We start from the raw sequence: 14269 nt of genomic DNA on the forward strand, positions 1-14269 counted from the left end.
TCAATTCAACAGCATAAAATAGCATTGTGAAATAAGCAGTTAAGGAAAAGAGGGTTAAAGAAAAATGAGATAGAAAAAGAGAAGTCTGAAATGACATTAGAATGTAAAATCCTGTTAAGAGATCCTTTGCTTTTGCTAGACTTGGCCCACAAATATCCACATGGTTGGCTCTAAGCTTTCCATCTGTCAAGAGAAGACAATTACAATGTCACTTACATAACTGGGCAATATCCATAAAACACAAACCATTTGTGCACATGAAGCACATCTATTCCTTAGGCTAAGACTAGCTAGTATTTTTTCCTGTGAATCCCTATGTGAATCAGGATAGGCTAGATTATGCTATTGTAACAACAGCAGCAAAATCTTAGTGGCTTATGCTGACAAAGTTTTCTTTTTCACTCACACTGTGTATCCATTGTATATAGGCTAGGGTCTGTATTCGTGTAGTAACTCAGACATCCAATCCAAAGAAGACTGCATCTCATTCACCATATCACTGTAGCAGGAGGAAGAGGACTGCATGAACTGTGCAGGAACTCTTAAATCTTCCTCTCAAAAACAACCACACATCATTTCAACTCAAATTTCATTATTTCATTGCACAGAGCAAATCACATGGCCATACTTATCTTCAAAGAGGGTATAGGCTTTTGGTCCTACTGTGTGCCTTTGAAGGATGAAAAGGTGACTATTTCTGAACAGCCCAATTGATTACCACGCTCTCCCTAGAGAAGCTCTGTGTATTGTAATGAACTATGTTGACACAGTAAATGCAACAAGAGTTAAGTCTATAACATTGCATTATGTTGACCAAGCATGTAAAGACAAAGCACAAACCCGTAGAAATGGATCTATAGGTAGCCAGGAAAATTCAGTTCTAATACATACCTCCTTTCTGGTCTACTTTAATTCAAGAATATGTCTGAGATTTTCTAAAGCAATAGATAACCTCAAACACTCCTCAATATTTTCAATATTTTCTCTCAACAAAGTTTTTATAAGTATGAGGTAAGAGTGAGTTTGAATTTATATTCCTTAAGAAGTAATATTAATAACAATATTGACTAACATTTATATAGCTTTTACAGCATGCAAGGCACTGTGATTTGCATATATGATCTCATTTTTATTCAGTTAACACGTCTATAAAGTAATTATTATCATCTCCAAATTATATTTGAAGAAACTAAAGCTTAAAAAAATTAATTTGCGCAAGGCACTTAGTCTACAAATGGCAAAGCTGGCATTTTAATCTGTGCCCATCTGACTCCAAGGCCTACGTGTTTAACTAATACACTACTCTGCTTTGGGAATGCAGGTTATGTTTACATGCACGTGCATTAAGCTGTTAGTCAGGTGGGAGTTAAATTCAATCTCCTAGTGGATGGGAGAGGGAAGACATGGCCTGGATGAGAAGCCTCCCAAATTTTGACTGGAGGTGTCTTAGGAGGTGCCTGCAGAGAGGGCTTAAATACTTTTACAGCAATTTTTCGAGGAAGATCAAGGTTTGAAATTCTCTGCCATTGGTGGAACATTCACCATGAGTACAGCTGTGATATTTTTCAAAGAAAAACAGGAGCCAATGTCTGAAAAGTAGAATAATATTTATAGAATAATACATGTAAAATCTTGTCTTCATAAATGGATGTTCCATTAATTAAAAATATCCTGTCAAAGTTACTCTAGAGGATGTACAGAACACTGCAGGAAAATAAAATAAAAAGAAAGACAGGAAAAATATTAACACTTCAGTATATATTATTGTCTTATGTTTTAAAATCTTGGATCTAAAACCTAAACTATTATGAATCATAGCAGAACAGTTTAAAAGGCATCTTTATAACTACAATTTCTTTATACCATTGGTTTCCTTATACTTTGAGAGGTAGAATGAACACAAGGCTAATCTGTTATAATGTGACTAAGTAATTCAGTAGGAGGGGAATGAAAAAAAATTTTTTCTTAATTCTTTGCAATTCCCGATTGATCTGCAACTGAGAGGATTGCTTTGTTCTTGTGGCACTTCCATCTTTTCTTCTACTGTACCACTATCATATTGCATTGCAATTATGTGAGAATATGTCTCAGACTTCTCCCCTCCTCTCCTGCACAGTGAGCCCAGTCTTCATCTTTGTATCCCAGGCATCAAACATGTAGTTAAAACTCAGTGAACATTTGTGAAATGAATTAATATGAGTAAGATAAGTGATAATGTTAATATATAATAGCTTTTTGCTAATAGTGCCCAATCAGAGTAAACTACCTTTGAGAAACAGAGGAGTTAATACAAGTGTCTTAGTCAAAGCACTTTGGGTTGTAACAGAAATCCACTTAACTGTGTAATGGATGGGTCTGGCCTGGTGACGCAGCAGTTGTTTGCATGTTCTGCTTTGGCAGCCCAGGGTTCGCTAGTTCAGAAACTGGGTGTGGACCTACTCACTATGTGTCAAGCCATGCTGTGGCAGGCATTGCACATGTAAAGTAGAGGAGGATGGGTGCAGATGTTAGCTCAGGGCCAGTCTTCCTCAGCAAAAAAAAGAGGAGGATTGGCAGCAGATGTTAGCTCAGGGCTAATGTTGCTCAAAAAAAAAAAAAAAAAAAACACAACTGTGTAATGGAGATTTAAAGTGATATATTTCTGTCTTCATTTCCTCTGAGTCGTAAAGGCTGATGACATCAATAGGTACATCCTAAAGAGAGGTCCTAGACCACCTTGCAGGACATTAGCCTACCTCCAGCCTATAAAAAAATCAGTGAGGAGAGAATGTTGAAGAATCAAGAGAATTCCTTAGGAGGAAAGTATTGGAGAATTTCTTCTCCCTCTAGCCCAGCGACTAAGAGATTGGGAAGTTAAAGAGACCAAGAAACAGAGATTGCTGCCACCTCATTCAAAACCAAGTGTCCCCTGGATTTGGGGGAGGATGACACTTAGTAGGGAAGACTATGGCCCATCATTAGCACATGAGATTACATATGAGTCTCAACAATATTGCACATTATCATTCTTTTTCTCTTTTTTTCAATTAATTTTATCAGTGGTGTTTAGGGGCCAGCCTGGTGGCATAGTGGTTAAGTTTACATGCTCTACTGCAGCGGCCTGGGGTTCACAGGTTTAGATCTTGGGTGCAGACCTACACACTGCTTATCAAGCCATGCTGTGGCATCATCCCACATACAAAATAGAGGAAGATTGACACAGATATTAGCTCAGCAACAGTGTTCCTCACCAAAAATAAATTAATTAATTAATTAATAATAAAGAAGGATATATCAGTGGTGTTTTAATTTATTTGGTCACTGGTGAAATTGAACTTTTTCCCACAAGATTACCTGCTGGTTTTATTCTGTTTTATGAATTACTTCTTATTTTCTTCACCCAGTTTTCTACTGAGATTTTTCTTTCATCTGTCATTCTATTAGAAATAGTTTTCTCAGTGTTTCTTTTATGGTACTTTTGGCTACCATGAGTTTTGAATTTTTACCCAATAAAATATATTAATTTTTTACTCCATAATCTCTTGTTTTGTAGCCTTCTCCATCACCTGTCCCTATATTCTCTTTTGTTCATTTTGGTTCTGTTTTATTTTCCACCTTTAACTCTTCAATTCCTCAACAGTTTGTCTTCTGTTGGGGTGCTTAGCATATGCAATAATGGAATCCTTCAAAGTGCTTGAGCTGAATGATGTTTTGCTATTCATTGTGCTCAGCATGTACCTAGGAGTGTTATTTTTTAAAAGGTTGTGAGTCTCTTTATCCTTCTGATAAAGATATTCTCAAAACCTTTATCAACTGTTCCATAGAGTGCTTTCTTTGTAAGGCTACATAAAAAAAGAGAGCTCCATCTGACTCAAGTGCCAAGAAAGCCTGGAAATCTTCACAGAAATTGTTCTTTTTTGTCTTGTAGGCTCTGTGAAGAGTGATGAATAGGATGTTCTTCTTTAAGTTGGCAGTTAAACCACAATTTTTGTATGCATTCATCCATTGATGGGCACTTAGGTTGTTTTCATATCTTGTCTACTGTGAATAATACTACAATGAACACAGGAGCACAGATATCTCTTTGAGCTAGTGATTTCATTTCCTTTGAGTATATACCCAGAAGAGGGATTACTGTATCATATGGAAGTTCTACTGTTTTTTTAACGATTTTATTTTTTCTTTTTCTCCTCAAAGCCCCTCCCCCCCCCCGTACATAGTTGTGTATTTTTAGTTGTGGGTCCTTCTAGTTGTGGCATGTGGGATGCCGCCTCAGCACGGCTTGATGAGTGGTGCCATGTCTGGGCCTAGGATCTGAACCGGTGAAACCCTGGGCCGCCAAAGCGGAGCGTGTGAACTTAACCGCTCCGCCACAGGGCCAGCCCCTGGAAGTTCTATTTTTACTTTTTTGAAGAACCTCCATACTGTTTTCCATAATGGCTGCACCAATTTGCATGCCTGCCAATGGTGTACAAGAGTTCCCTTTTCTCCACATCCTCAACAACATGTTATCTTTTTGATAATGGCTATCCTAACAGGTATGAGATGATATCTCATTGTGATATTGATTTGCATTTCCTGATGATTAGTGATATAGAGTACCTTTTCATATACCTGTTGGCCGTTTGTATGTCTTCTTTAGAAAAATATCTATTCCTGTCCTTTGCCCATTTTTTTATTGGGTTGTTTGGGTTTTTTTGCTATTGAGTTGTAGGAGTTCCTTATATCCTAACCCCTTATCAGATATATGGTTTGCAAATATTTTCTCCCAATCCACAGGCTGTGTTTTCATTTTGTTGGTTGTTTCCTTTTCTGTGCAGAAGTTTTTTTAGTTTAATGTAGTCCCACTTGTTTATTTTTGCTTTTGTTGCTTAGCTTTTATTGCCGTATTCAAAAAATTATTGCCAAGGCCAGTGTCAAGGAGTTTTTTCCCTATGTTTTCCTCCAAGGAATTTTATAGTTTCAGGTTGTACATTTAAGTCTTTAGTTCATTTTCAGTTGTCTTTCATGTATAGTGTAAGATAAGGGTCCAATTTCATTATTTTGCATGTGGAAATGCAGCTTTTCCAACACCATTTATTGAAGAGACTGTCTTTGCCCTATTGTGTATTCTTGATGTGCTTGTGAAAAATTAGTTGTCTGCGACTGCATTTATTTCTAGGCTCCCTATTCTGTTCCAATAATCTATGTGTCTGTTTTTATCCCAGTACCATACTGTTTTGAATGTTGTAGCTTTGTAATATAATATGAAATCAGGAAGTGTGATGCCTCCAACTTTGTTCTTCTTTCTCAAGATGGCTTTAGCTATTTGGAGTCTTTTGTGGTTCCATAAGAATTTTATAATTGTTTTTTCTGTTTCTGTGAAAACTGCCATTTGAATTTTGATAGGCATTACATTGAATCTGTACATCACTTTGTTTGGTATGGGCATTTTAATAATACTAAATCTTTCAACCCATGAACATGGGTTATTTTCCCATTAATTTGTATCTTCTTCAATTTCTTTTATCAATGTTTTATAGCCTTCAGTGTACAGATATTTTAGCTCCTTGGTTGAATTTATTCCTAAGTTTTTTATTCTTTTAGATGCTATCATAAATGGGACTGTTTTCTTGATTTCCTTTTCAAATAGATCATTGTTGGTGTAAAGAAATGCAACTGATTTTTATGTTGATTTTGTATCCTGCAACTTTACTGAAATTGTTTATTAGTTCTTCCATGTTTTTTTATGGCATCTTTAGGCTTTTCTACATATAAAATCATTTCACCTGCATACAGAAATAATTTTACTTCCTCTTTTCCAATTTTGATGTTTTTTCTTTCTTTTTCTTATCTGATTGCTCTTGCTAGTACTTCCAGTACAGTGTTGAATAAAAGTGGCAACAGTGGGCATCCTTGCCTTGTACTTGATATTAGAGGAAAGTTTTCAGTGTTACCCCATTGATTATGATATTGGTTGTGGGTTTTTCATAAATGGGCTTTATTATGTTGAGAAAATTTCCTTTTATACCTATTTTATTGAGAGATTTTATCATGAATGAATGTCGAACTTTGTCAAATGCTTCTTTTGCATCTATTAAGATGATCTTGTGCTTTTTATCTTTCATTCCATTAATGTGGTGTCTCACATTGATTGATTTGCATATGTGAAACCAACCTTGCATCCCAGGGGTAAATCTCATTTGGTTATGGTGTATAATCTTTTTTATATGTTGTTGAATTTAGTTTGTTAATATCTTATTAAGGAATTTCGCATCTATGTTCATCAGAGATATTGGCTTATGGTTTTCTTGTGGTATCTTTGTCTGGCTTTTGGTGAAGGGTAATGCTGTCCTCATAAGATGAGTTTTGAAGTATTCTCTCTGCTTCTATTATTTGAAAGTCTTAAAAGGATTGATATTAATTCATCATTGAATATTTAGTAGAATTCAGCCATCACACCATCTGGTCCTGGACTTTCCCTTGTTGAGAGGTTTTTATTACTACTTCAATCTCCTTATTTGTTATTGGTCTGTGCAGGCTATTTCTTCTTGATTCAATCATGGTAGTTATAGGTTTCTAGCAATTCATCCATTTCTTCCAGGTTATCTAATTTGTTGGAGTATAACTGTTCATAGTTGTCTCTTGTGTTGCTTTGTATTTCTGTGGTATCGTTTGTAACATCTCTTTCATTTCTGATTTTATTTATTTCAGTCTTCTCTCTTTTTGTCTTGGTGAGTCTAGCTAAAGGTTTATCTATTTTGTCTTTTCAAAAAGCCAATTCTTAGTTTCATTGACCTTTTATATTTTTTAGTCTTTATTTCATTTATTTCCACTCTGACCTTTGTTATTTTTTTCCTTCTACTAACTTTGGGCTTAGTTTCTTCTTCTTTTTTAGTTCCTTGAGATGTAAAGTTACATTGGTTGAGATCTTTCTTATTTGTTAGTGTAGACGTTTATTGCTATGAACTACCCTATTAGAACTGCTTTTGTTTTGTCACATATGTTTTGGTAGATTCTATCTCCATTTTCTTGGAAAAAGGACATGGCCACCCACTTCTGAAAAAATTGTCCATGAAAACCCTATGAATGGCAGTGGAGCACTGTCTGATATAGTGTCAGAAGATGAGAGGATGGTGCAAAAAAAGTCTGGGCTGTGTTCCATTGTGCTGTACACAGGGTCGCTAGGAATCAAAATCAACTTGACAGCACTAACAACAAATAAATTTCCATTCTCATTTGTCTCAGGATATATTTTCATTTCTCTTTTGATTTCTTCTTTGACCCATTCGTTGTTCAGTAGCATGTTGTTTAATCTCCCCATATTTGTGAATTTTCCACTTTTCTTCTTTGTAATTGATTTCTAGTTTCATACCACTTTCATCAGAAGAGATGCTTGATATGATTTCAATCTTCTTAAATTTATTAAGACTTATTTTTACCATATAAGTTCACTCATATGGGAAATCTAAACAACAAACAAACAAACAAAATAAAAACAAACTCAGAGATACAGAGAACAGATTAGTGGTTACCAGTGGGGAGGGGGGTTGGAGTGTGAGAGAAATGGATGAAGGAAGTCAATTGTATGATAATAGATAGTAACTAGACTTATGGTGGTGAGCACTTTGTAGTGTACACACACGTTAAATTATAATTCCTGAAACTTTTATAATAATAATATTAGAAAAGCACTTACTCATCCAAAATTTAGGAAACCTAAAAAAAAAAAAAGACTTTTTTGTGATCTAACATATGATCTGTCCTGGAGAATGTTTCATATGCATTTGAGAAGAATGTGTGTTCTATTGCTTTTGGATAGAATGTTCTGTATATGTCTATTAAGTCCCTCTAGTCTAACGTGTAGTTTAAGGCCAGTACTTCCTATTGGTTTTCTGTCTGGATGATCTATCCATCAATGAAAGTGGGGTACTGAAGTCTCCTACCACTGTTGTATTGCTATCCATTTCTCTCTTTACGTCTGTTAATATTTGCTTTATATATTCAGGTGCTCCTATATTGAATGCATAAATATCTACAAATGTTATATCCTCTTGTTGTAATGACCCCTTTATCATTATATAATGACCTTCTTTGTCTCTTATTACAGCCTTTGTCTTGAAGTCTATTTTGTCTAACATAAGTATAGCTACCCAAGCTTTCTTTGGTTCCCATTTGCATGGAATATCTTTTTCCATCCTTCACTTTCAGTCTGTGTGTGTCCTTACATGTGAAGTAAGTCTCTTGTAGGCAGCACATAGATGGGTCTTTTTTTTAATCCATTTATCCACTCTACGTCTTTTGACTGGAGAATTTAGTTCACTTACATTTAAAGTAATTATTGATATATATGTGCTTATTGCCATTTATTAATTCTTTTCTGGCTGTTTTGTAACGCTGTTGTTCCTTTCTTCTTCTCTTGCTCTTTTGTGATTTGATGATTTTCTGAGTGGTATGCTTACATTCCTTTCTCTTTATCTCTTGTGTATCTACTATAAGTTTTGCTTTGTGATTACTGTGAGGCTTACATAAAACAACTTATATTTATAACAGTCTATTTTAAGTTGATAACAACTTAAGTTCAAATACGTTCTAAAGCTCTACATTGTTACTTCTCCTCCTATGTTTTATGTTTTTGATGTCACAATTTCTTTTTATCTGTGTATCCATGAACAAATTATTTTAGTTATATTTTTACCACTTTTGTCTTTTAATCTTCATACTAGATTTATAAATGATCAACTCATCACCTTTACAACATTAGATTATTCTGAATTTTAGTATATATTTACCTTTACCAGTGAGATTTATACTTTCATGTGTTTTCCTGTTACTAATTAGTGCCCTTTCATTTCAGCTTAAAGAAGTTCCTTTTACATTTATTCTAAGGCTGGTCTAGTGGTGATGGACTCCTTCAGCTGTTGCTTGTCTAGGAAACTCTTTCTCTCTCCTTCAATTCTGAAGGAAAGCTTTGCCTGGTAGAGTATTCTTGGTTGGCAGGTTTTTTCTTTCAGCACTTCGAATACATCATATCACTCCTTTCTAGCCTGCAAAGTTTCTACTGAAAAAACTGCTGAGTCTTATGGGGGTCTCCTTGTATATGCAAGTTGTTTTTCTCTTGCTGTTTTTAAGATTCTCCCCTTGTCTTTACTTTTTGACAACTTAATTATAATGTGTCTTGGTGTGGGTCTCTTTGAGGTCATCTTATTTGAAACTCTCTGGGCTTCCTGGATCTGGATATCTGTTTCCTTCCTGAGGTTAGGGAGGTTTTCAGCTATTATTTCTTCAAATAAATTTTCTGCTCCTTTCTCTCTCTCTTCTCCTTCTGGGACCCCTATAATGTGAATTTTGGTCTGCTTGACATTGTCACATAAATCCCTTAAGCTATCTTCACTCTTTTTTATTTTTTTTCTTTTTGCTGCTCTGATTGGGTGAGTTCCACTGCTTTGTTTTCACATTTGCTGATCCTTTCTCCTGCTTCATCTAGTCTGCTATTGAAACTCCTGTAGCGTATTTTTCAGTTCAGTTATCGTATTCTTCAACTATGTGATTTTTATTTGGTACTTTTTTATATTTTCTATTTGTTGAAATTCTCACTTTGTTCACACATTTTTCTCCTGACTTCAATTTGCATCTTAATGACTGCTGTTTTGGACTCTTTATCAAGTAAATCACTTACCTCCATTTCAGTAAGGTCTTTTTCTGAGGCTTTATCTTGTTCTTTCATTTGGAGCATATTCTTTTGTTTCTTCATTTTCTTTGACTCTCTGTGTTGGTTTCTATGCATTAGCCACCTCTCATAGTCTTAAAGGAAAGGCCTCATGTAGGAGATGAACCTTATTGATCAACCCTGCCCTAGCTGTTGGTTGTCTTTCAAACCTTTGTGATTGGCCAAGTAGCCTACTTTTTTCTTAGTGGCTCCCAGTAGTTGAGGGTGTGCCAAGACCTGTCAGTGTCCCAAAAGGAAGGATCACAATCAGCCCCTAGATTCCAGCTGCTTGGAAGCCAGACTCTCAGACAGCACCTTGAAAGTATGCAAATATATCTCTCTCAGGGGAATATTGGGAGATGGGCATTTCTGTCTGTTCCCTCTGCTGAGCCATGGAGTAATAGCCAGTTAAGAACTGTTTCTTTGTTTGCTACTGTTCCCATTGAACCGATGAACACAAACCCTACTGGCCACGAGAGCCAGGCTATCGAGGGATGTGTCCTCTGGGTGGGAGCCACAAAAACCAGTGCCCTGGCCTTCTTTTGTATAGGACATTTTTAGATATGGAATGGTGGGAACATGGTTTCAACATACAACCCATTGATAATAACTTCATACAATCACTAATCCAAAGAATGTAAAGAATTTTTATGACACCAGAAAAGACTATCAAGGCTTGGTTATAAAATAAAGATAGTCTCAATTCCTTTTAATTTTATCATTTTCAACAAGCTTAGTTTATACTACCATTTGCAATGAAATTGGTCTTAATCTTTATATCTTCTTATAAGTTCTTATGTAGATAAATTTACATATGATGGAAAAAAATAATTTTCCAGACAATATGTTCCAATTTTTGCTTCAGAACCTGTTTATTGTTTTTGTGCATGTTTGATTTTTTAAATATTTTCCATTATACAGGAAAGACTTAAAATGGGTCCAGTTTTCTTCAATACCACCTTTGAACAAATCAAGGTTAAAAGCTATTCTATTTTACAATACATTTGTAATGTTTGGCTCCACAGAAATTTGGTTCATAAACACATGAGTTCTTTATTTCAGGTACTTGTCACTTAGCTCTTTATACAAAACTGTAGAAGTACTTTAAAAACTAATCACTGTGTCTTGCATCTAGAACTTGTATGAACAATGATTTAGTCCTTGATGATACAGGTATAATTCATACTAAGAAGCAAGAGAAAGAAATAACCTTCCAAAAATGTTAAAATAAAGTAATAATATGGTATTTTCCTTGGGAACCAAATGTGATATGAATCACTATTTTATTATATGTAAACTCTTCATGTTCTTGGATATACTGAATTTAGTTCCAAGTTGGTAAAATCCAAGCATGCTAGTGACACCTTACATGTACAAAGCACTTCATAGTTAACAAAGTGCATTTATAAGCACTTGAACTCTATAACCTCTCTGTGAGCTTATTCCCAATTATATATATTATGTTAACATTACTAGGAGAAGAAATTTAATTTTACTTTACAGCATTGTGAGGAAGTTTTTAATGCTTCAACTTGCCAATTTAAAACACGAATTGCATACAGAGATGTGGGAGGATGGTTCTGTATATAGGTATAGACAGATGTAACTTGTTTGAAGTCTAATATTTACACACACCAATGACTGGGCCTGCAGATGGTAAGACTGAAGGGACTTGGGGAGGTTATGTGTATAAGGATCTGAAAAAATCTGGGAAACGTGATAAGAAAATATACACAATAAGACAGTAAGAAAATTCTCAGGGGTGTGCAATACTTTGAAATAATTTTATCATTTTTCTATATTACTGAAACAAAATTGCATTTATGATTTATTTCTTATTTGTTCAGATCACATACATTTTGCATAATGACTACCTGTATTTTCTCTTTCCTTTATTTCTCCTTACATTTCAGTACTAGATAAAAGTCTCTTTCTGAGAGTAGTTCTAATTTAAGTTAGATATATACTATAGTAGATCTCTGAGTAATGCTTTTTCTGTTTCTACAGCTTATTCAATAATTTTATTAATATATATGGCCTGCATGAACTTTAATTTTGCCAAGATATGTGAGTTATTTGCAGCTCAGAAAGACTATTAGAATAAAAACTGCAGAAATGGTTAGAGATAACCATGCTTACTTGCGTAAGTGTCTCCCTTTTAAGGGAGATAACATCCCTAAAATAAATAGAGGATAATTATGGAAATGAAATTTTCCTAATGCGGGCAGAGTAAGACTGGGATATTTTATCACTAGTGGAATTTCTGAAGACTCAGTAAGAACAGTTAAGATATACTTTCTTACAGTTTTTTTCAAATAGAGTTATTTTTGGTGTTCCGGATGATTTTCCCAAGCTTTCAGAGATTCTGAGAACAGAGGAAATATGAAAATTGTTATCTGGGGGAAAATTAATATTTTTACCTAAAATAAATGAGAGGATTAGAGGAATGTAGGAGAAAAAAACCCTAGTAAATATAGTGATTTTAAGGCTACTTATTACTCTTATCATATCTGGGTGGGGGTTTTCTTTCCTGTAGCATTTTTTGCAGTTTTTTTCTTTGACTCTTTTACTCCTAAAATTTTTTGCTTTGTGTTTCTCATTTATCTCTTTTTGTGTCTATTACTGTTGCTCTCAGCTTAGAATCTTTTCCTGATATTAATATATATGACCTGTTTGCAGTAATTCTCCAACCAAGGTCAAGTGACCAGAAAAGTAAGGCTTCTATTGTGGATACAGTGGACATGAAGTAGAAGGTCCTTTTATTATTAATATCTGTTCATACAGACCAGAAATTAAGTAATATCACCTAAATATGTACTTAAGAATGATTCAAAATAGAGCAATTTTTTTTTAATCATTCCTCCCAAAGAGAATATTTTTATTAGTTTCTTATTTATCTTTCCAGTCTGTCTTTATACAAATGAAGGCTAAAATAAGCTATTCCTATTCTTTGCCTTTTACGCTAAAGGTAGATACTGTATACGTTCAATTAAATAATGTACTGTATTCACTGTTCTGTGCCTTGCTTTCATCACTTGATGATATGACCTATAGATATCTTCATGTCAGTATGGGGATCTTCCTCATTTCTTTTTACAGCTGCATATTATTCCATCAAATGGGGTGCCTTAATTTATTCAACCAGTACTTGGCTGCTAAATACATGGGTTATTTACAATCTCTAAATTCTACAGATTATGCCACAATCAATAAACTCGTACATGTGTTCTTTCATACTGTAAGAGATTGCGCAGGATGTATTCTCAGAAGAGAGATTGCGAGTCAAAAGAAACTATATCTGTATTTTTGGTAGATATTGCCAGATTCTCCTCCATAAGGGGTTGTATGCTTCTGAGAAAGTTTTAAAGAAAAGAAATTGTATGGTTTATTACCTTTCTTCTAACTTCAACTAACCTTGATTCCAGTCAAAAATTAAAATGCAAGTTCCTTGCTAACCAATTCTTTAATCTGTGCCAGATTAAATAAATACATGCCTACTTGCCTCTAGTATTTCAAGCTAATATCTAGTATCTTTTAATGTCTAATGTCAAATGTCAGTCCAAGTGACTTTCCTCAACTCTTCTACGTTTGTCAACATCGCAACCTCTACCTGGTAACTGGTAATAATAATTGTGCCAGAATCTAGTACAAACCTCTGAGATCACCTGTTTTCTCTGATCTGTGTTAAGATATCCATAATAACTAACTTGTGTTTCTAGGCTGATTGACATTGCTGATTGAATCATATGGTTATCCTTTCTTTTAAGACATGGCAAGATTTCCTGGGTACCCACATGCATATTCACGCTGGTTGCAAGAAAAAATTACCAAGTCTTTCATTATCAGGGTTTGTTGTCAGTATATGGAAAAGGTGGAATCTAACATGCAGAGGCCCAAGCCTCCTATTGCATTTAACTAGAGAGTCATGGAAAGAACTCTGAACTCATAAATAAAAGACCTAGGTTTTTGTCGTCTCCCTCTGCTCTTAATAAATGATAGCTTAGAGCAAGTCATAGAGTTTCCTGCACTTTAGTTTCCTCATCTGTAAATTGTGAAAAATATTACTTAGCTCACAGAATGGTTTGTGAGGATGACATGAGATAATGCAAATGAATGAATTTTATAAATTCTAAACCCCTATTAAATAAAAATGAGATGAAATATTTGTTTCCTCTGCCTGGGACAAGCTATAACAATATCCTAAACTTCTTTCAACCATGTTTACCGCTCTCCATGTTTAGGGTACATTTCTGGGAGAAAGAAGGGGTATCATGCTTTTTATGAAGGAAAAAACCCCAGAATTTAAGAAACTATTTTATTTTCTGTTTTAGCTATAGACTTCAATATGGCGGAAATTTTAAAGAACCCAAGAGCATATACACTGCTCACGTCCAAGGAAGAACCAAGATTATCAAGTCTAACAACCAAGGTTTGAAGTATAATAATCATAAAAAATATTCTTACTTCTTTAATTTGCAATATAATTCATTGAACAGCTTCACATAGGTCATGTTGGTTATGACATTCTTGATATATATTTTAGAAAAAGTTTAATGATCAAAAGAGATTTATTGGTGAGGTTGATCTTAATATTAAAAAGTC

At 34.6% G+C, this 14269-nt stretch overlaps 1 protein-coding gene across 27 annotated transcripts in view; it reads left to right on the top strand.

Annotated features, from left to right (window-relative positions):
- FAM227B (family with sequence similarity 227 member B) overlaps positions 1-14269 on the top strand; it is a 202323-nt gene that overhangs the window by 152057 nt on the left and 35997 nt on the right. For all 27 annotated transcript variants that reach the window (XR_011426668.1, XR_011426669.1, XR_011426680.1 and 24 more), the window contains one exon: positions 13999-14096. Coding sequence is in view for 24 of the 27 variants with exons in the window: in XM_023617732.2 (XP_023473500.2) it covers positions 13999-14096 (98 nt within the window). In the remaining 3 variants the exon portion in view is untranslated. The remainder of the gene's footprint in view (positions 1-13998; positions 14097-14269) is intronic.

The sequence above is a fragment of the Equus caballus genome, chromosome 1 (assembly GCF_041296265.1).
Source record: "Equus caballus isolate H_3958 breed thoroughbred chromosome 1, TB-T2T, whole genome shotgun sequence".
Taxonomy (NCBI): domain Eukaryota; kingdom Metazoa; phylum Chordata; class Mammalia; order Perissodactyla; family Equidae; genus Equus; species Equus caballus.